The sequence below is a fragment of the Crocodylus porosus genome, unplaced genomic scaffold (genome assembly GCF_001723895.1).
Source record: "Crocodylus porosus isolate Cpor-Errol unplaced genomic scaffold, CroPor_comp1, whole genome shotgun sequence".
Classification (NCBI taxonomy): domain Eukaryota; kingdom Metazoa; phylum Chordata; order Crocodylia; family Crocodylidae; genus Crocodylus; species Crocodylus porosus.
This window is the reverse complement of record NW_017728906.1, coordinates 179137739-179161399: the sequence shown is the minus strand read 5'-3', so window position 1 is coordinate 179161399 and position 23661 is coordinate 179137739. Positions and strand designations below refer to the sequence as shown.

The 23661-nt window shown below is 43.3% G+C and overlaps 1 protein-coding gene across 1 annotated transcript; it reads left to right on the top strand.

Moving 5' to 3' along the window:
• The first annotated feature begins 3894 nt into the window (after positions 1–3894).
• MMP7 (matrix metallopeptidase 7) lies at positions 3895–11233 on the top strand. Its single transcript, XM_019529679.1, has 6 exons — positions 3895–4068; positions 6536–6759; positions 6842–6990; positions 7859–7984; positions 10286–10447; positions 11005–11233. Exons 1-6 carry the CDS (start codon positions 3961–3963, stop codon positions 11025–11027), a joined length of 792 nt encoding a protein of 263 aa, XP_019385224.1. The 5' UTR covers positions 3895–3960; the 3' UTR covers positions 11028–11233.
• Positions 11234–23661: the final 12428 nt, after the last annotated feature.

The following is a 23661-nucleotide window of genomic DNA, read 5'->3' as shown; positions in this document are numbered from 1 at the left end:
CAGTACCTTCTTTTTGCCCCCTTTGTATTTAAAAAAGGACTTCTTGTTGTCCTTGATCTGGGAAGCTAGTCCCAGTTCCATCTCCACCTTGGCCTTCCTGACTGCCCCCCTGAATCCTTGAGCAACCACAGTATAACCCCTCCCTTCCATTGGGTGTGCGCCTCCCTTTTAGCTAGAAAACATTCCCAGATGTTTTTGTGAGCCATGGGGGCTTTTGCGCCCTCCTGCTCCCTTTGATCCGTGTTGGGATTATCTCCCTTTGGGCTCAGAGGATCGTCTCCTTAAGAAGCAGCCACTCTTCTTGGACACTTGGCTCCCCTCCCCTCCGGGACCTCAGTGCTTCCCTGACTATTCTCCTTAGCTGATTGAAGTCTGCCCTCCTGAAATCTAGGGCAGCTGCCTTGGTGTAGGCCTTTGCCACCTTGTGCTGGATGGTGAATTCCAGCAGCTGATGATCACTGTCGCCCAGGCGGTTGAGCACCCGCAGCCCTCTCACCAGGTCGTTACCCGTGGCCAGTACCAGGTCCAACAAGATGTCTCCCCTGGTGGGGCTGTGCACCTCCTGGGTTAAATGGAGGTCCTGCATTTGGGCTAGGAACCTACATGAGTGGTCAGACCTGGCTGACTGCTCTTCTCAGCAGATGTCTGGAAAGTTCAGGTCACCCATGATGACCATGTCCTTTGACCTAACTATCTTGCTGAGCTGACTTAAAAATTCCTGATCTAGCTTTTCCCCTTGGTTGGGTGGTCTGTAGTAGACCCCCACTGTTAAGTCTCTTTCCCCTCGACTTCCTTGTATTTTAACCCAGAGCACTTCTGTGTGCCCCTCCTCTGACTCTGTGCTACCTGATGAGGATGTGTATTCCTCCTTAATGTAGAGCGCCACACCCCTGCTTTTCCTCCCTGTCCTGTCCCTCCTGTAAAGCCTATAGTCCTTGATATTCAACGCCCATTCAGAAGAAATCATTCTCATGATTTTATGACTATTTTTGGTAATTTCTTTTCCATGGCATTGTAAACACATTTGAACCACTTGAGTTTCCCACAGAAGGACAAGTTCAACAGTTTCTGAAAAAAAGTTGGATCCCAAGCCAACCCCCATTTCAAACCATAGTGACCAATGAGTATTCAACAATGAATCACTCAATTCTACTTCACTTTTTTTATCCCACTGAATATTAATAGTACTGCAAGAATAAGAAATGAAGTGTTCATATCACAGACAAAGAGTTCCTATTTTTAGATATGCTCTTTTGCCCAGACCAGAAAGTTCCTTGTGTCAGTAAATGTAACTATTTGATAGGCGCTTGTATAAATGTTTCTATTCACAGAAACTACTCACCTAAGTAATGATTCAAAATGTGAATCTTTTATGTATAATTTTTTATGTATACTTTTACAGTACTATGTATATTTATAATGTTTGTTTGAGTGAAATCACTATTCTAATATTATAACAGCCTTAGTTTGTCTGTCTCTAATGCTTTATTCATGCTCTGATTGGCTGACAAACAGCCAATCTGAGTGTGAAGAAGCATTCCAACAAGAGCTGGCGGTCAGTGGAGTGCTGCCATGATGGTGGGGACACAGGGGACAGAGGGGAGGAAGAGGCACTGGCCTTGCCCTCCCCCCCACTCCTTGGAGGCAGGGGCAATGGAGTCAATGTGACAGGGGGGCTGGCCTCATCCCCCCCTGCCCTGCTCTCTGCAGGTGGCAAGGATGGAGGGGTGGCAGGGCAAGGCCATCAGAGCTTGTAGGTGATGGCAGTGGCAGCTTAGGGCGGGGTGGGGTTGGGACACCACGGGTGGGGGGGCAGGCCATGGCTCTGGCCTCAGCCCACCCCTCCCCACTTCCATCATCACTACTTTCAGGGACAACATTGCAGTGGTGGGGGGAGGAGTGGGCCCAATGTGTGTTGGGAGAATAGCGGGCACACTACAGTGGTGGGAGGCGAAGGGTGGGCCCAGGCTTCAGGCGGTGGGGGGAGGAGGACCCCTTGGGCCTGGACCCACTCCTCTCCCACTCCCCCTCCTCCACCCATCAGCTCCGAGCCCACTCCTCCTGTTCCTCTTGTTCCCCCAACACTACCAGGTTGGCCCCAGGCCCACTGCTGCCCCTGCCACAGTGGGCCAGCTTCTCCCCACTCTTGGGCCTAGTCCTCCCCAATGTTGGGCCTGTGTGGCAGGCCAGTAGTGGGTGCTTCTGTACTGAGCCACCCATCTCAGTGTGTAGTGCCTCCCTGGGGGTGCCTCATGTCTGCTCAACCCCCTTCCTGTAGCACACCTGCTAGCCTGGTTGTAGGGCTGCCACCACCCAGGGTCTGGTCAGATCCTGGCTCTGTGTCCCCTGGGCAGTCCTTAACTTATATAGCCCATGTGACCTCATTTACCAGTCCAATGGAGGCTAGCACCTGTTGGCTGCCAGCAAACCAATTTGAAATGTATCACTGGTTGCTGGGCAGACTGGCAGAGTCTCTAGCCCCCTCCCAATCAGGTTGACATTGCTTAACAATAGGGAGCATAAGCCCCTCACCCAGGTATGTGATGCCAGTCATGTAGACAGAGTGAGCAGGTTTCCCCCTTCCTCAGGAATATATCTAACTCAGGTTATCTAAAGAGATAGGGTAGGGTGTGCCCTCTGGAAGGCCCATACTAACCAAATTGTCACAGAGCAGAGTTTTGGGTTGGCACTGGTTTTCCACATCAGTAGAAAGCCAGATACCTTGAAAAACTGTTCCAGAGAGAGCTGCATAATTCAGCTGTATTGGGGCACCACTCAATACCCAATGAAGTCAAGGAGAGTCTTTCTATTAATATCAGTATGAGTTGCATCAGACTCTATATTCCTTTTCCTTCATTTCATGCAGATGATCATTCCTAATGGGAAACACAGTGGAACTATATCACTAGCTAGAGCACCAGATACTGCTCCTAATCTGGAGGAAGGGGACAGATGGTTCTCACTAGCTAAAGAACCATCTGTCCTCTTCCACCAGATTAGGAGTACCATTATAAAACTGTGCCTCCAAAAAGAGACTAGGAGCCAAAATTTGACCCGATACAGACACTGGAACAAAAATTAATTCTTTTTAGTGGACTTCCATGGAATTTGATGAGACTAGACACTGGCTTAGGACCCCAGAGATATGGTTTATGCCAGATTTTGCTCTCATTGCTCATTGAGATCTAGAAGGTTGTACCAATATAAATGAAGATAGAATATAGCTTCTTAGTCTTTCAGAAAAACTCCTGAGTTCCCACTGTATTTGTGGTAAAAGGCATCAAGATTTACCATACTCTCCTATTTCTACATAGAGAATGGATCCAGATTCTCATTTCAGGTAAATCTGAAAAAATCTTACTGACTAGAACAGATTTACACTGGAGTTTTGGTAGCTTAGCATGACTGACATTGGAACTTGGACCTGAAAACTGAAAAGAGATGTTTGTAGGTAAAATGAAGCGTAGCTGGTTTCAGTTGCACAGTACTAACGTTCCACTAATCACGTCCTTTGTCTCAATCAGTACAAGTAACCTATCTGCCAAACAGCTGTTGAAATGTGTCTTGACAGCAACAGGGGACTTTGGGGAAGCTGAAATAAGCTGAGATTGTACACTAACTGAATTAATTGACCAAGGTTGAGAAAGCTAACTTCCCTGTGTCCCTGTGGTTTTAGTACCTGCATAGCATGAAAGGAGAGAGATCCAAAGTTGGTTCCTTGCTCTGTTGATATGACCTCACCTGAAGTGTCAACAAAAAGACTTGGTTAACATTTCTTTATTAACATTTCAGAATAATGACACTATAACAGTATTACAATATTTAGCAAACCTACATATGAGTCATGTAGATGATTACCACATGCAGCAATAAGGGCCTATATAAGCACTACAGCAGAGATCATTAGATAAGAACAGCCAAAGAATTTCTTTGTTAGCAAAGATACTTTGGTAACACACTATGAAATTCATTTTACTCTGCACTGTACTTTTTCTACTTAGCAGCCTTGGTCTTCCAATACCACTTAAACCAGCACCATGGGGTTCCAGAGCCTTATCACAGATGAAGGTATGTTATAAATAGGGCGGAGTAGTGCACTCTGAATATCCTAATATTTTACTTTCAGTCTACATCCTAATCATTATTCCTTTTCAGAAAATGTATGGCTTCATTTTATTTTCATTTGTATAGGACTTTAAATATTCCAGGTTTGTTTCAGAAAATTGGTAGAGATAGGGTAAATTTTTCAAAAGTAGCTGAAATAAGATTTTCAAAAGAGATACAGGCCTGCATTTCTGTTATGCACAAGAAGAAAGAAGATAATTCTTTTAGTGGGACTTTAAAAAGCATGTACTATAAGAACAATTTCAAATAATCCAGTACATGGGGTCTCTAAAAACAATGGGCCAAATTCATCCATAAAGTAATTTAATTGATTTTAGGGAAGGCTTCTGTCCAATAGAGTTCTATAATATTTCAATAAGATTAAAATAGTATTTTAATAACAACAGGCTGAACTCATCTAGTCATAGCTGTACCCAAGTGTCACAGTTCTGTAAGGAGGAGTAAATCTTTGTAGGTATCATATTGGTTTAGAAGTCTTTAGAATCCAATGTCCAACAAAGTCCTGTAAACAGGAGAACCACTTGCACAGGTGGTGCCTAGCTATTACTGGATAGATAGATAGATATATAGATAGATATGCGTATATTATGGAGAATGGCAGGTTATTTCATAGCACTTGGTGAAATAAGAATTAGCAATAAAGATACATTATAATTATTCATGAGTTAGACATTTATGACAAATATTAGAAAACTTTTAATTTTACCTATATCAGCTTTATTTGGTATAAAACAAACATCAAAAATATACTTAATTAATAAACACACCATTCCCTTGAACTCTCTCCTGCTACGTCCTATTACTACACCTGTTGTCAAACTAATGCATTTGCGGCATCTCAAAATTCTCTGTAGAGTCCATAAATCCAAGGCCAAGATTATAAAGTCCTTCTATTTTTTTAAAATAAAATATAGCTTCTTTATATGTTACTAACAGTCTATAATTTATTCACTGGGAATATATTGGCAAATGACATCTTCTATTTATTTATTCAGCGTCATAAGAGTAATTTATTATGTGCAAACTATACATTTCCAGTTCTAAGAAATACAGATAGATGCCTGGTTTATTAATGCTCTTTTATATTGCTCTGGTAAAGCAAAAGGATATCAGGTTAGGTATAAACTTCTGTTAATTTTAATGCTGGATTATTATAAAGGGTCTTTAGTGTGAAAAAAGAATCAGGTTCCTAAAACTCCACAAGTAATAATGTATTCATTACCTATATATCTCATACAAGGAAGCAGAATAGAATCCCAAAATTTACTAATCTAAAATAAGATTAAAACAGTAGACACAAGCATAAGTGATTTTATGGATTAAAAAAGCTGAAATTAATACATACATATATATTATTTGGATTCACTTGATGTTTCTTTTCCTATAAAATGGAGGTGTCTACATGTGATGCTATGTCACTGTAGCATCCATGGGCAAAATCAGTGATGCCACAGCTACGTTACCATAGCAATATGCTCCTTCCTTACAGGGCATTGCTACAGTGACAGAGCAGCTAAAAATAACCATGCAGGCTGGCATGGTTTAGTACGGGCTGTTATTGCGCTGTCATTTAGTACTTTCAGAAGGAAGTACTAAATGATGGTGCAGTAACAATGGTGCTGTACAGCCACATGTAGATGTGTCCAGTGGAAAAAAAAAATCTGTCTTGAAGCAAAAGCAATGTTTCATTAACAAAAAGAAATATTTTGATTTCGAGGAGAGGGCCCTTTATAAAATTAAATGTAGGTAAAATGTGATATAAAATACTATTTAGAAACTAATATTCAAAATATTTTATCTTGGAAATATTAAATATTAATTTTAGCTTGTATTTTCCCCAAATAAAATGTTTTGCAGAAATATTTCAGTCCTTCATCTATTAAACATATAATTATCAAAATAAAATGTAAGTGAATATTTAAACACTAAGCTGATTTCAGAATATTTTAATTTCTTCCTCTACATCTTTATTTTGTTATTAGAAAAGTACTATCTATGAAATCACTTCCTCTTTTAGGATATTTAGCTGTTGGTTTGTATGCCAACCGAAAAAAATATATGTGGTAAGAGTATCTTTTATATTTGGATGTCGTTTCCCGGTGTGCATCATTTTTTGGCGAGCGCATCTACAAGCTAGTTCTTTTTCTAGTACTTTAATCAAATGGTCTCAATTTATTTTCCATGCATATTCTTTACCATTTTAAAACTTGATTCTGCAAAGTGCTGGCCCACGGAAACCCATATCACAAATAAGAGTTGAGAGGAATGAGCACCACTTGAAATGAGTCCTATACTTGTTGATTACATGACTCTTCATGTGTAATTATCACCCAAAAGCACAACTTCAGTATGTGGCATATACAATGTAATGTAGGTGCATACAAATGTTTCTTTTCTCTTTTTTTCCTAGAATTATCTTGACAGGTTCTTCCCACCCTCTAATAAAGTAGGAGACCAGACTTTAGAAGAGAGAATTAAAACAATGCAAAGATTTTTCCATCTGACTGTAACAGGAAAATTAAATTCAGAAACAGAAGAAATGATGAAACAGCCAAGATGTGGTGTCCCGGATGTAATGGATTACACAACATTTCCTGGAAGACCAAAATGGAGGAAGACATATTTAACTTACAGGTTTGTTCTATTTCAGCATTTTTTAAAATTATTCTTTCCATACCTTAAATAACAATATTTTGTTTCTTTGTTTTACCTATAGGTTTATCAATTATACACCTGATCTCCCCCGTTCTGTAGTGAATGAAATAATTAAAAAGGCTTTTAAGGTTTGGAGTGATGTAACTCCATTGAAGTTCCAACAAGTTTTCTCAGGAGAGGCAGATATCCTGATTCGTTTTGCAAGATATGGTGAGGCTGCCTCTGGTTTTCTATAAATTTGATTAAATATGGTTTACCTAATGTTTGCAAGAACAATCTAGTTAGACTATATCTCTTCTTCAATCTAAGTGGTTTTGGAAATGTTTGTCTAAAATTTTCTAGTTACTTCTGAGACCATGCACTGAAGAAGGCAAATATTCTGTGGGGGTTAAAAAAAAAAGTGATCATATAAATGAAAATATTATAATAAAACACAAGGGGCACATCTACAAGAGACACTTAATGGTGAATTAGCATAGTTTACTGTGAAGTAAGCATGTGCACAGTAAATCTCCCTAATCCCAAATAAATTTGCTACCTGCAAATGCAAGTAGCAAATTTACTCAGCGTTATTAATGGTGCTGTAGTGCTTGTGTAGATGCCTGGCCGGGAGTTAAATCTGCTACCGGTTAGCTGTCCACCAGAAGGCAGGAGATAGCTCCTTGACCCCAGGAGCTGCCTAGTGCCAGGGTAGGCTCCGCTACATAAGCTTGGGGTGGGGACTATGTCTCCCTGACCTGGCAGCAGGGAGCTCTAAGCCTCCTGCTTCCAGATCACAATGGTGGAGCAGGGGCTGGGAGATCCTTATCTCCCAGCCCCTGCTCCACCATCATGAACAGGGAGTGGGGGGATAGGAGACCCTTATCTCCCAGCATTGGTCCGCCACGATGGGGCTGCTGCTGGGAGATGCTTATCTCCCAGCCTGAGCCCCGCAGTTGTGGAGCTCAGGCTGAAAGACCCTTATCTCTCAGCCCAGCTCAGTTTAATAAAAGAAAACACTAAAATTCAAGGTGTGGAATTTACTGTTTAAAATGCAACACTTTAACAACTGATTATTTTTGCTTGTCTCCAAATGTAGCTCATGGTGATTCCAGTCCCTTTGATGGAACTGGGGGAATACTAGCTCATGCCTTTGCACCTGGACTGGGGATAGGAGGAGATGCTCACTTTGATGAGGATGAGCGATGGTCAGAATATAATAGAGGTAAAATCACAAGATTCTTAATGAAAGACCTAGGAATACTTCCCACAACTGTGCCTGCATTTTCATAGGACTCTAGAAAAGTGGAAGGGAGCTTTGAAGGGCTTCTAGTTCAACCTCTGGCTAGAGGCAGGGTCATCCCTATCCAAGTCACCTTATACAACTCTATTGTCTAACTTATTGGTAAAACTACACAATCAACTTTACCACAACCACAAAGCATACCACCCTAAACTGCCACAGGTAAACCAGGGGGACCATAGGGGTCAATGTCCTGCTGGTGCAAGGTTATTAAAATATGCTTAAGAGATCCAAGTAAGTGGGCCATGCCCCACATCATGGAGGTGTATGTTTCTGTAATTGGAATATGCACATGTATCTCTACCTACCTACCTTAGCAGGCATACCATGCCTGGGTTTCAAGAAGCTCAAAGCACTTTTCAAAGGTGTGGTAGGGCACTGTTGGTGCCTGCCACTTTAAGGGCTAAGCCAAACAGCCAGCAGGTGCTTGATTACAACAGCCATTTTAGAACTCTGGCTGCCCATATAAACAGAGCAGTTCTCTGCTGGCAGACCAGGCAGAAACATTGCATGGATGTGAGGTTGTATGCAACATCCTGAAGGTAAGGGCAGGAGCTTAAGGGGCTGGTTTGGAGACTCCTGGTCCTGGACATGACCTAAAACTGTACCCTGCCAGGGATGGGTCACCTGGTGGGGCACCTAGTGGTGTAGGAGCCCCCAGGAAATACCAGGCCAGTTACCACCCTGGTGAAAGGCAGGTTGGGGTACCTTAATAACCCCAGTTCCCACAACCAGGTGGGTTACTCCATAGTACAGCCAAGAAAGCAGACCCAGGTTAGAAAGTGGGCTAGAGGCTCAGAAGCCTGGCTTGAAACACCCTCAACTGGTCAATGCTGGGGCCAGGACCAGAAGGGTTAAAAAGGCCAGGGGTCCACTGTGAGGGACACCCAGAGCTAAGGGCCTGGGGTTCTGACCAGCCTTGGAGGTGAGGCCAGGGCCTGTGTGGCCAAAGATCCTTGAGGGGCCATGTCAGAGAGGGGGAAGAATTCAGGGAGCCAGGTAGAACAGAATGAGGGCAGAGTGGGCTGCTGATTGGAGGGATCCAGCTGGGGTCTGGACTGGAGGATTCTGGGGCCCAGTGTGGGGCTGTTGATGTTAAGAACTGTGGATGCCACATGTGAGGTTTGGGCTGAGGTATAGGGGAGTAACAGAGCTGCAGATAGTGCCTCCTGGCATTGAGGCAAGAATGGGCAGTCTCCTGCCTAATTAACAAAATAATTATGTATTATCAAGGCATGGCAGATGGGGAGGCGGATGGTTGGCCCAGAAACAGGTGGGTGGGCCAATGACAGACTGGCCCTGAGGATCCTTTTGTAACAGGGGGCTAAGCAAGTAATCTTGTTTTCATTTTGTAGAAGAGATCCAGAAAGTTTTTGAGTAGTTCACCCATAGACAAAAGGAGTGTGTCCAGATTAGTGCACATGTTCAGGGGTCTGCATTTTCCATGGCACAAATAGTAGTGACACATACTTGGGCCACTGCTTTTTATCCCTGGGGGCGCGTGCGTACGCACTCACTCACTCACTCCAGTGTGCAGCAAATTGACTCAGGTGAGGTAGGGGAGGCTGAGGCCAGCATCTGGCCTCAGCAGTCTTACTGACCTCCTGGGGCAGCAGCATCACTGACCTGGCCACATGGAGCCTGGCCAGCAGCCAGAGCATGGTTCTGGTCAGCCTGGCTCTGTTTTTGGCAGTACATGCTACTGCCCCATGCGCCGTGCAGCTTTTATTAGTGGTGTGAGTGTGTATGTGGTGTTTAGTTTTGTTGGGTTTTTTTTTTTTTTTTTTTTGACACTAGGATCTCCTGGTGTCAAACTTTGGCACCATGCTGCAAATTAGCAGTGCAGCAAACAACTGCATGTGTGCTGCATGCAGTTTGCGACACCTTGGACAGCTCTAAGGTGCTGCAAACTGTACATGCTAGCTCATCTGGACATGCCCAAGGGGAGCAGGCTGGGGATAGACTTCTTGTGGCCTAACTTCTATGTCTGGGCTCTGCAATATTCTTACTAAAATAAGTCGACAAAATAAATAGGAGAATTTACTAAAAATTAAGTGAAAGAAAAGTTAAATTAAACAAGTGTGAAATTCCACAGGACTTTATCCTAGTGGTAAGAAGGATGCAAATTCATCCTGCCTGTGATGTTTAGTTTGGTTATATGCTGAAAATAATCTATCATGTGTTTTAACATGGTTTTTTTTTTTCTTTTTCTTTATATTGCAGGAGTGAATTTGTTCCTTGTTGCTGCTCATGAGTTTGGTCATTCTTTGGGACTGGGTCATACAAATGTTCGGGGTGCTCTGATGTACCCTATATACTACTTTATAAACCCAGAAGCCTTCAGACTTTCATATGATGACAGACGAGGAATTCAGAGTTTATATGGTAATGTCAATGTGACGTTAATATCGATACAAAAACATTCCTCAAGGAAGAAACAGATGTTTGCCATTCTTAAGGAAAGTAATACTCTCCTTAGTAAGCTGACCCACTGATTTCAGTAGCCTTTTCTCATAAGTTACTAACCCCCACTGCAACCGAACAGTGACAGACTTGGAGACCAGAGGTTTAGGCAGACTGGACTTTCAGCATACTTGCACACTGTGATATACTAAGGACCAAACTCTGTTAACTTTGTATTGCGCTGTACCTTCTTCTGCAAACACTATATGGAAATCAGTAGAATTACCAAATAAATAAAATACTGCTCAATATAGAGATGGCAGATGCTAGCCTATTGAAATCAATGGGACTGTTCATAGAAAAAAGTACTATTTAATGCATGCAAGCAGCAGCAGGACTAACTCTGAAACAGAAAATCTGGCCTACAGCCTTACATGGGGGGCCATTACCTTGCCTGAGGCACTTCAAAACAAAGATCAATAACAATCCAGGTTTCTCTGAATTTTGTCTCTTAATATTTCCATATTTCTATCCTACAGGACCCAAACGTGACAATTTTTAAAGAGCCATCAGGTCTTTGAAAGAATGAACAAGTCAGACGCTGGAGATGGCATTGTACCTGAAAAGTTTTGTTTCATGTTTTTGGTGAATTAGAATGGCAAAAACGCTGACTTTTTTAGATTCTGCTCGTGCATTTTTACGAAGATTTATAATCCATTTAAATTTGATACAATAAGTTTAGAAAATAAAAACATAGTGTCAATCCTGCATTCCTTTGTGAGCTAAATTCTCTGTGTTGCATTCAGTGGTAGGTTAAGTGACTCCTGGTGATGGTGTGGACTGGCCAGGCCATGGTGAGGAAGGAGTTAAAAATAGCTGTTAGGATGGGCTGGGTTGGACCTGCCCTGGCATGCTTGTAGCCAATGCCATGCTTCCAGATTGGTATAAAAGGGGAACACGGGGGAGGACTCTCAGTGCTGACTGAGCCTGGCTCTTGGTCAGATGTCCTCTGAGGAGTGAGCCCTATGGATTCTCAGGTCAGTGTGTGTTGTTGTGTCCAATGACCCTACTATGGGTCTTGTACCTGGTGTGAAGACTAAGACACTGTTGTCCTTAGCTATAAGCAAGTTTACTGAACCCTATGAGACACAACTCTAAATTAAATTAAAAATAAAGCGTTCTCAGCAGTTATAATTTTAGAACTGTAGCTAGTCAAAGCAGATAGTCACCACTCCAAGATATAGCAAATGCAAATTCACTAGTTGATCAGGCCATGAGGTCTTGTTCAGGGACTCCTGACTCCCACATCTGATATCATGGTTCCACCAAATGGTTAACCTGTCTTCTTGAGCAAGCAAACTCAATGCTAATTTTCTGGCTACATGATTAGGTAAATTTTTATGTAGTCTGCTCCCAAGTGTGTCCCAAAACTTCAACATGCTGCAGTAACTTGCAGGGAGTTGTGGACATTAGTTCCCATAAACTTCTAGAATGAGTGCTCATTTTCCTAAAAATTCTTACAGGAAATACAACACTGATTAGTCACCTTCCAGGCCTTTAACTGGAAGGAATAAAACCACTTTTTCCATACTTCTCCAGTACTCTTTTCTAGAATTTCCAATTGATAAACTGTAGGACTGGCCTTATTAACAATATATACCAGACTCTCCCCTTTTGCAATTAATACATGATCTTGTTCTGAAAAACACCAATACATGACTTTGTCTCCAATATTCTATTCTATAGGATTTCTAACTCAGCCTAATTGTTTGTCCATTTCATAAATGTTTTGCCTTAATTGAATAGCAACATCTCAGTGGATATCATGTAATCATTGCATTAATTTTAAGACCCATTGAACTGTGACTGATTTCAACTCCGATCCCCCAGATAAGTCAAGGCCAAACCACCTTTGTTCTAGGGTACACATTTTCCTTCCAGTCAATACCTCAAAGGGTGTATACCTATGTCAGGTTTTTGTACTCCTTAGGGCCATCAAGATAATAGGAAGCTTTTGATCCCAATCCTTATGTGAGGCCTTAACAACCTTATGAAGAGAATCCTTTAGGGTCTGACTGGACCATTCAGCCTGTCCTGAGGACTGAGGATATCCAGCAATATGAAATCTGTATTTAATTCCTAATATGTTACAAAGTACTATCCTGGGTAGTACTGCTACCAGCAGGGTAGCCCAGCAGGGTAGCCCAGTAGTACTTGTACCTGCAGTACTATCCTGCTGTGGCATTTTTTACTCCGCTGTATTGCATGTGTAGACACTGACTTGGCTGACTCGGGCACAAGGGAGCTCCAATGTACAGGCTGCCTGCCAGGGGTGTGCAAAGTGGGCCCTATTCCATTCAGATTCGGCCCGAATCGGAGACAATGATTCGATTAGTTGGTTCACATCACTGTCCCTGATTCAATTTGGCGGAATCCAAGTCTGAAGATCTGATGCTGATTTGGAGAATCAGCAATTCGGACATAGACACCACTTTTAAAGTTTTTTCTACACACCTTGCATACCCTTTCCCATAAAATGGGAACTCTGATCTGAACCAATTTCTTAGAGAGTCCTCATTGGGAGAAAAGTATATTAAACAATTGAACAGCCATAACCTGTGCACTATCAGTTTTGGTTGGAATTGCTTCCATCCATTTTGTGAATGGCTCAATAACAACAATGCAATACAGGAGACCCTCACCATTCATGGGGGATATGTTCTTGTATCTCCCACAAATGGTGAAATCCATGAATAAGACACTGCACTCGTGAACCCCATCTGTGTTCATGAACACAATGCCCACTGACTGTTCATGCTGACCTAGTAAAGGGGCACTTGGAAGGGTTGAATATATATAAATCAACAGGTCCTGATGATCTTCACCCTAGGGAACTTAGGGAATTATCTGGAGTCATACCGGAGCCACTGGCACAACTATTTGAGTACTCATGGTGCTTAGGACAGGTTGTGGAGGATTGGAAAAGGGCCAGTGTGGTCCCTGTTTTCAAGAAGGGGAGGAATTAGGAACCAGGTAACTATAGGCTGGTTAATCTCACCTCTATCCTTGGCAAGACCTTTGAGAAAATTGTTAAGGATCACATTTGTGGGGGACCAGTGGGTAAAATGATGCTAAGGGGCAATCAGCATGGGTTCATAGCAGGCAGATCCTGCCTGACTAACCTGGTTTCATTTTATAACCAGGTCACAAAATGGTTGGATGAAGGAATAGAGGTAGATGTTATTTACTTAGATTTTAAAAAGGCCTTTGACACAGTGTTACACCCAGTTCTTATAAGTAAACTAAACAGTTGCAATGTAGATTATTACACAGTCTGATGAGTAGAAAATTGGCTTATGGGTTGCACCCAGAGAGTGGTGGTGGACGGGTCAGTTTCTATCTGGAGGAATGTAGGCAGTGGATTCCCCCAAGGCTCTGTCCTGGGACCAGTACTATTCAATATCTTCATTAGTGACTTGGACGAGGAGGTAGAAAGCACCCTGTCCAAGTTAGCTAATGACACAAAAGTATGGGGGGAGGCACACAAACTAGATGGCAGGGAGCAAATCAAAGCTGATTTGGACAGCCTGGGGAAATGGGCTGAACAGAATAGGATGCAGTTTAACAAGGATAAGTGTCATGTGTTGCACCTGGGGAGGAAGAATCATCAACACTCCTATAGCCTGGGAGGTATCACTCTAAGTAGCACAACTGCAGAAAGGGATCTTGGAGTCATAGTCAACTCAAATGAACATGAGTCACCAGTGTGATGAAGTAATAAGTAAGGCTAACCGCACTCTTTCTTGCATAAGTAGGTGCATCACAGACAGGTCTAGGGAGGTGATATTTCCCCTCTATGTGGCATTGGTTAGGCCACAGCTGGAGTACTGCGTCCAGTTTTGGGCACTACACTTCAGGAGCGATGTGGATGGCTTGGAGAGGGTTCAGAGGAGGGCCACTCATCTGGTTAAAGGCCTACAGAAAAAAACCCTATGTGGACTGACTGGGAGACCTGAATCTCTTCAGCCTCCACAAGAGGAGGCTGAGAGGTGACCTTGTGGCTGCCTACAAACTCATCAGTTGTGGGCAGCAAGAAATTGGGGATACAATGTTTACCAGGGCACCTGTCGGGGTAACTAGAAATAGTGGCCACAAACTGGAAGACAGTAAATTCAGATTGGACATCAGGAAAAAATTCTTTACAGTGAGAGTTGCCAAAATATGGAATAAGCTTTGAAGGGAGGTGGTGCTGTCCCCTTCCTTGGAGGTGTTTAAAAGGAAATTGGACAGACATCTGGCTTAGGTCATCTGACCCCAGCACTCATTCCTGCCCAGGGCAGGGGGTTGGACTTGATGATCTAATAGGTCCCTTCTAACCCTACCATCTATGAAACTGTGATATTTCTTGCTGCATTAATTGGGCTTTTGCCTGTTAAATTGTGTGTGTTGTATTATTTGTAATAGTGCATGGGTAACTTCATAAAAAAAATCTTGTGTGTGCTCATGGACTAAAACATCATCATAGGCAATCAACAAAATACTAATACTTATTTTTAAAATTATTAATTACATGAATAAATCATGAAAATATTTACATTCTTTAAAACATTTCAAAATCAAGATTGCAATTTTTGGTTTAGAACTGTCTTTTTATTTTTTGATTGTACAGAGACTCACATAGTGGGTCTCTACTGCAACACATACAGACATTTATAAGATTGAAATAAATGATGGAAGGAATAGTATCAGCCTTGTTCCTTTATTCTTGTGCTTCAGTTTATGTAGGCACATCTACATGTGATGCTGCCATTGTAGCAATTCACTATGGCAATGTAGTATTGATGGGCAAAAACTGTGATGCCATAACTACATTGCCATAGCAATACGCTCCGTCATTATAGTGCTGCTATGGTGATTTAGCAGCTAAAAATAACTGCGTGGCTGGCATGGCACAGTATGGACTGTTACTGCGCTGTCGTTTAGTACTTTCCAAAGGAAGTACTAAATGATGGCACAGTAACAATGGTGCTGTATGGCCATGCGTAGATGTGGACTGTGTTTAGGAGTTTGTAGAAAATTCTGGAACTCTATAGGAAGCCAAATATAAAAATATTTTTCATGACTTGCAGAATTCTGTTCTGTCAAAAAAGCCTAAAGGAAATGTTAGGTTTGATTCCAATCTTTTTCACATTAGGTAATTTGAAAGGAAATTTTCAAATACAAAAGATGTATACCTTTGTTTAACTGCTTTGGTATCAGGTTTGGATTCAATGAGTATAGAACATAGATAGAAAACTGATTCACTCTTGCCTTTATTACAGGAAGATGAATTTCACCTGAGCAGGAGGAGAATAAATGGCTGCATCTGAACCAATTGCTAAAATGTTAATTTAGATTTTTTTCCATTCCTGTTACCCAAGAGTTAAGTTAATATAGAATTATTTGACTGAAAAGCAAGAATCACATTTAAAAATTGAGGTTTTAACACTTCTTCTCCCCCAGAACAAAAACAAGGTATTTCCATTTTTTTCGTGGAGTGAAATCAATCCACTCTAGGGTAGCCAATACCTCATTGTTAGACTGGTGCCATGGAAAGTGGAACACCCAGGTTCAAGTTCTTTTTCTGCCTAATTTAGAAAAAGGAGTGGACTTTGTTTCCCTCATGCCAAATGGTGTCCTTGCTACTACTAGCTGGGGCACTTGGGTGCTCTAATATGGGGCTAGCTGGCAGGAAGTAGGGCTGTGCGAAGCTTCAGTCCCTGATTTGATTTGGCGGAGATTCGCCCAAATTCGGTGGCTGAATCTCCAAATCCAAATCGAATCAGAGGACCCTTTAATCTCTCCAAATCAAATCAGAACCCTCCAAATCGATTCAGAGAGATTTGGAAAGATTTGGAGATTCAGACATAGTGGTAGCTTTAAATGTTTTTTTTACATACCTCTAGGTAGGAAGGGCTTGTGAGTGTTGCAATGGTGTGGTGCATGGAGAATCCCAGAAAAGCATGGGGGTGCTCCCCAGAGTGCTCAGCAGCAGACCCGGAAGTGGACCAGAAGCACTTCCAGGTCCACCGCTGAGTGCTCCTCCACCCCACCCCCAGCTCAGTGACTGGTGCCTTCTGGGTCTGGGGTGGGGGGCACCCAGGGTCCCCCTGTGGCTGATTGCTGAGCTGGGTGGGCACAGGGGGAGGTGCACCCATGCACTCCCCAGTGGACCCAGAAGTGGACCAGAAGTACTTCCAGTCCAATTCCAGGTTTACCGCCGAGCACATGGAGGGCCCCTCCACAATCCTGTGGGATGCTCCGTGTGCCCCAGAATTGCAGCAATCATGAACCGCGTCTGCTACCTCAAGGTGTGTAGAAAAAACTTTAAAAGTCATGTCTATGTCTGAATTGCTGATTCTCCAAATCAGCATCAAATCTTCAGACTTGGATTCAGCCAAATTGAATCAGGGACAGTGATGTGAACCAACTAATTGAATCACTGTCCTGCCCCTGGCAGGCAGCCTCTACATTGGCTACATTGACCCTCCCTTGTGCCCGAGTCAGCCAAGTCAGTGTCTACACAAGCAATACTGTGGAATAAAAAATGCCACAGCAGGATAGTACTGCAGAGGTACAAGTACTACCCTGCTGTGAAGAATTTGCTGTGGAATATTCTACCAAATTGTGAGAGAAGATCTATTTTAATCTGGCCACAACTTCCTCAAGGTTTGACTAACTTTTTTGCAGTACATACATTATTTAAGAGGCAATTCTGATTATTATTTTAGTGTAGCAAGAATGACAATGTACCTATCATAGTAGATTTCCATAGGAAGTTAATTATGAAACATTTATATAGCACTGTAGTGCAATGGTTTATAGAAATTGCTATATATTTCCTTAACTAGCCAACTGCCCATCATGAATGATGGATTTCAAAGGAGAGTTTACATGGCTGTCCCTGAAGGGTGGCCCTGCCTTTGCCCATTCTTTTGCTCCTCACTACCAAGCCACAGCCCTCCCAGCCCTGTTCCTGCCCCTCACTCCCAACCCACTGACCCTGGCCCTGCCAGTCCCCCTCGCTCACCAAACTGCAGTACCCTGCCCCCTGGGCCATGATGGTGTCCCTCACTCCTGCCCTGCAGTTCCCCACCCCCATCCCTGCAGGAGCCCCTCACTCCTGACCCACAGCCCCCTGGCACTGCCAGTGCCCTTCACTCATCAAACTACAGTACCTTGCCCCCTGGGCCATGATGCTGCCCCTCACTCCTGATCCACAGCCCCCTGGAGCTGCCAGTGCCCCCCTCATTCTCAATTTACAATTCCCAGCCCCCACCCTGGTGCCTCTCACTCCCAACCCGCAACCCCCTGCCTCCCCAGCCCTGCTGGAGGGCCCCAGCTGTGCCTATCCTATCCAGGCTGAAGCATGGTGGCTCTGATTCATGCAGGCAGCAGCAGAGCATGTCTGCCCCCAATGTGGGCTGAGGGAAGTGGAGGGGAGGCTTGTGGCACCCCTGCACTAGGATATGGCTGCAGTGCTATGCAGATAGCCTGGTCAGGGCCCCCTCTCACTCCTCGTCCTTCTTCCCCCCCCTCCCCAGGCAGCACCTCATAGCTGATTACAGGCACCAGCACCTGTGCTGCTGCTTGGGCACCGAGTTTACTGCTGTCCCCCTGCCCCTTTCCCCCACTGGAGGAGCAGGCAACCCTTCCTTCCTCCCCTGCCATGTTGCAGCTGCAGCCCCCGCTCCCCCTTCCCTGACCAAATGTGCTCCAGGGGTGGGAGAGGGGGAGGCAGTCAGAGCCAGCAGGAGCACCACATGGGTCTGCCATCTCCCCAACTTCAGGCAGGTCCATGTGTGCTCCCTGCTGCCTCTGATTGTCCTCCCCCTGCTCCCACCAGTGGAACAAAGGTAAATCCTGGACATTTGGGCAGATTTAAAAAGTCAGCCCAGATGGAGAACAGAGGGCTTAAAATGAGTGGAAACACATCCGGGGAAACCCAGACATATGGTAAACCTACCTCAGCCATGCATGAACACTTGAGCAAAAGCATTATGGACAGACAAACAGACAGACAGATTAAGCCCTTTATTATATTAGAATTTTCCTTTGGTTCTTTGGTATTTCTTCCACTTTATTTAAAGTTTAACTCTTGCATTATTATTCTTTTTCTATTAATATAATTTGCTATTTGAAATTGACTCCTCAACCAGAATTGGCTACTGATTTAATGCATATAAAGAATTATGATTTGCTAGAGGTTTGGAATCACCTGAAATTGTATCAGTCTAAGAAATATTTTTAAATCATGTTTTAGAGTTTTATATGAAATGTGTAAAATAATGAGGGGCTTGGTTCTCTTCCTGTTGGCTTCAACAGGAGTTGGACTGTGCCCTATATTTTAATTAACTTTTAAAAGGCATCTTGCTTTTCTTAGGGCTACTACTATTTTACTGCTATTTCATACTTTCTGGAAATAATGGGACCCCTGCCCACAGGTGGATCTGGGATTTGGAAAAGGGGGTGTGACATTTGCAACCAGTGCCGGAGGGGTGGCTGAAAGCCCTCTAGCTCTCAGCACCATCCTCCATCTTGGTACATTCCCAGTGGCCATTTCCAGCTTGAGCTGTGCCACCAGGCACTGCATAGTGCTGAGTCTGGAGTTGGAAGACATGCACCTGCAGTGGTTTCAGGTTCCAGTACCCTATGCGCCCAGGATACCTGCATCAGCTGCAGAGTCTAGGCAGCAGAAACTGATCTGAGACCATAGCAGAATGGGGGAAAGGCATGATTGGACCCTACAGACCAGCAATGGACAACTGTGCAGGTAGAAGTATTGCTAGCTATGTCTGTTTCAAGTGTATGAACCTTAATGTCTATCTGCTGGTTATGTTACCTCCAGTTTACAGATTCTGATGTGTTCAGTTTTGTGTTTATAATCCCCTAAGCCTGTTGACCTGTGATGCGAACCCCTCAGTACCCTCCTTATATAAATTCTAAGAATTCATCTTTCTCTCCCTTGTGGTTTTGGGGTACAGTACCCTATAACTGCTCCCTGCTCGACCCATCTCCCTACAGATCCCAGCATATTTTTTGCAGAACTCACTGCTGTACAGGATGGAAAAGTGGCATGACTGCACCACCACAGTCCCCTGGATCCCAACACTCCTGCCACTGCCCTTTGTGAGGCACTGACCTCACTTCAGGGAAAGCTTTATTCTGAAAAACAAGATCATGCTGCTTTCAATACATTATCATTTTGGACACTCTCACTGAGAAGAAAGAACATTATTTAAATTGGCTTTCTACAATCAGTTGCCTTTTTAATAGAAAATAGTCTGGAGAGAGAAAGGGTTTTGTTGATAGCTATGATTTCTTTTTGTTTACTTATAAATATATCATTTAGACTAGGGACAGAAGTTATACATAAACTGGTTTAAGTGATCAGAAACTTGTTTAAACCCATGACAGAACAGAAGCTCAGTGCACATAAACCAGTTTCAAAATGGCTGAAACTGTTTTAAGATAAACCTGGTTGAATGTCGTATCAGACTTAACAGATTTGGCTCAAACCAGATTATGAAACTTCTGTTCCAGACCCTCAAGTTAAATCACAGTCCCCCAGCATCCCAGCCCTGTTCTGGGCTGTGCTTTTTTCTCCAGAGAGCAGGGCTGGGCCCCACCCCTTTGCTCCTTAGCTGGAGCAGTGAGCACTAGCTGACAAGTGGGTACAGGGGGCAAGCCCAGCTGGGGATGCAGCCCATTTTGCAAGGTGGAGACTGCCATTCCCAGGCAAACCCTAGCTAGGTTCTGGGGCCAGAGAGAGGGGTTAAATGCTCCTTCTCCTGCTTAAACTTACTGCTGGCAGTGACTGTGGAATTCAAATCCCAGAGGCACCTGGAAGCAGGAAGAAGCAACCCTCCAGAGTCCTTTTGCTGTAATTTTGGACTGCAAATCCCAGAGACCTTGGGGACAGCAGAAAGAGGAAGTGAACATATAGCCCATGTTGGCTACATGCCAGAGAGCCAGGCCCTAGTACCCCTTGGTTTCTGGCCTGAGCTACTGCAGGCATATGGCTGCATTCCCTGAATCAAAGGTAAATGTCTGTTCACTTCCTGTTTCAATTTAATCTCTGCAGTTTAGACTAACCTGCACAGACTGAATCAATTCAGCCTTGAGCTTTTTGACTGTCTGTACTTAGCCTTAATGTTTGTGCGATCAGCTCAGTTTGTTTGGTTTAGGATGTGTTTCCAGTTCCGTTGGCATAAACATGCAATCTGATTTCACTGAAGTTACTTTGGATTAATACTGGTGCAAGTGGGTGCATCTACATGAGACACTTTAGTGTGGATTATACTAGTCTAATGCTCAATACAGCTTCACTGTCTACAGGTCCATGGCAATTACTGCACATTTAGTCTAATGTGTCATTTGCTAGTACCAATGCATACAGGTACTAGAAACCTGGCTCATTGACTAATGCACGGAAGCGCATGTGTAGACCCTGACTGGGAGCAAGTTGGGATAGTCAGGCAGTGAGTGGCCACAGGCTGGGGACATCTGCCTGGTGCTACTGCTGTCCTCGGCTAACCAGGGGATTGTGCGGCATAGCTATGCTGGGCCACAGCTTTTGCCTGGCTAAGCCCAATCTCTGTGTGGCTGGGAGGCAACTGCCCTCAGAACTGAGATAGCTCCCCCAGCCCCATGGAGATCTGGACTAGCCCCTGTGCACCCTGCCATCCTGGGGCTGGCATCTGGGGGAGCCTGGAGCTCCCCCTGGCTGTTGTAGGGTGGGGCAGAGCAGGGCAGAACTACTCCCATTGGGAGTAAATTTGCTTCCAATGGGCACACATTAAAATGCATGCCTGGGCATGGTTTAATGCAACTGAATTTTCTGCACAGAAAATTTAAGTGCATCAGTTGAATGTGGAGACATACCCAGCATGACCATGGTTTGTCTCTTTGTGTGGATTTCATCATCCTGCTCATTGGGATAAAGTTCTTTTTCAGCTATTTTTGGTTGTTTTATTTATTTATTTGTTACAATAATGGAATGTGATGGCTTATTGCTCAGACAAGATGCACATTCTAATTCCCACAGTGACTTTAGTCATCAAGAGTCAAAGCAGCTTCATTACAAGTCTGTATATTATAAAAGGCATCAGTCAAAATGAGGCATGTTGTTGTTATGAGTTCTATTTACTTCCTGTAGCACAAGGAAAAAGAACATTTAAGTAACTCGTGGTTTGTAGTTCAGCACCCAAGGATTTAGGACCAAAAGTTCAATTTTCTGTTGTTTTCTTTTTTTCCGGAAATGATTAATCATTACAAAACATGAGTTTATCTTTTCTGCACCTCAGACTTGGAAGCATTATTCTGTTAATGTTCAACAAAGGAATTCCCCAACCATCTTCAGCTTCTCTCTAATCCTTGAGACATGGGCCATAGTTTCCTTGTAACTTCATTGTTCTCCTTTTTCTATACTCTAACTAGAAGACACACCATGATTGTACAACAAATGGAAAAATACAAACTTGAACTTTGAGCATCCATATTTTGCTACACATTGACTATGCCATTCCTTTATATTTCATTAATTTGTCATTAGTCTGCACAGAAAGATAATTTTTATAGGGTAGTCTGGTGTTAACCTGCTTGTACTCCATGCAGTCATTTGCACAGGTGCAAAATATGTATGTATGAGTTAGTAGAGCTGCATATCCATTTTGTATTCACACTATACAACTGTAAAAGACTATACTGCAAAAAAAACCCTTTTCAAATACTCTAATTCGATTGTATTTATACTATTAAAAATAAGTGGAAGGCAATTAGCCCAGTATATTTAAGACGTATTACCTGTTTTTATTTATATATTTAATATAATATTAAATATATGTTATGATATATTATTATATAATATATACATATATATATATATATTAATTCAACTTTGACATGACTCCTTGAAGCACAGGGGAGTTCTATCACAGATTTCTTTGGCCAATTTTATCCAGTACTAGCCAATTGTCCATCAAGAATGACGGGGGTGGGGTGGGGGGGGAGACAGGGACGGAGCACTGCCACCCACCACCCTGTGCTACCACTGCCTCCCGGAAGTGAGGGGGAAGCTTGCTCTGCCATCCCCCTCTGCCAGCACCCTGTGCTGCTGTCGCATCCAGCACTACTGGCCTTCCCCCTCCCCACTCCTGGCCCTGCTCCTTAGAGGTGGTGGAGCGCTACCATGATGGCAGGGATAAGATATCGCCATGGATATCACCATAGTGAGCCACATAGTTTCTCTGAGAAATCTTTCTTTATTTGTACATATCATGCATGACAAATATTTTGTTGTTTTTAAGTTAGTAAGCATGGCTCAAAAGGCTCTGATGGCTGTGTTGCAACTTACACAAATATTTATTATGCATGTAATGCAAACCAAAAACCCAGATTGTGTACCCTGTGAAAGGCTTTCATTCAGATTATTTGCTTTTGAAATTTTTCCATTTCTTATAAAACTTGAGGCTGTCTTCCATGTTGTAATATTGACTGGTGGATTTCTGAAAACACAACAACATCATTGAATAAGGATGCTCTTAAAATTGTCTGTTTCCCAGTTTGTTGAGAAAGTAGGAACTTTACTGATTCCTGCAGGGGCAGTTAAACCAAATGAAAGCCAAAACCAATAACTAAACAGTTAGGCAACCACACATACCTTTCAACATATGGGGCCAAGCTATTGTTTGAAGTTACTTTAGTAAAGTCAGTGGCTTTACTCTGGAAATGAATTTAGTTCAGTGAGATTTGTTGTTTCCCAGGCACATCTCAAACATCTTTTATCTTCATAATTTATCATTGGCCTGTACAAAATGTTGTAATTATGTTGCCGCTGGCCTCGGCACCCTCCACCCCACTAACCGCTCAGTTCCCTCATTCCCATCATGATTCAAGCTAGATATCAGGAGGCGCTACTTCACTGTCAGGGCAGCTTGGATCTGGAACCAACTTCCAAGAAAAGTGGTGCTGGCTCCTACCCTGGGGGTGTTTAAAAGGAGGCTGGATGAACACCTCGCCGGGGTCATTTGATCCCAGTACTCTTTCTTGCCATGGCAGGGGTTGGACTCGATGATCTGCTCAGGTCCTTCTGTCCTGGCCAACTATGAAACTATGAAAATATGATGGTGGCGCTCCGCTGCCTCTGAGGAGAAGGG

Bases quoted from the DNA above. Each gene is read 5' to 3' on its own strand.
- MMP7 (XM_019529679.1), top strand. From the start codon at position 3,961: ATGAAATTCATTTTACTCTGCACTGTACTTTTTCTACTTAGCAGCCTT. The intron at 4,069-6,535 runs GTATGTTATAAA...TTTTTTTCCTAG, and splicing joins GAGCCTTATCACAGATGAAG to AATTATCTTGACAGGTTCTT. The intron at 10,448-11,004 runs GTAATGTCAATG...TCTATCCTACAG, and splicing joins AGGAATTCAGAGTTTATATG to GACCCAAACGTGACAATTTT.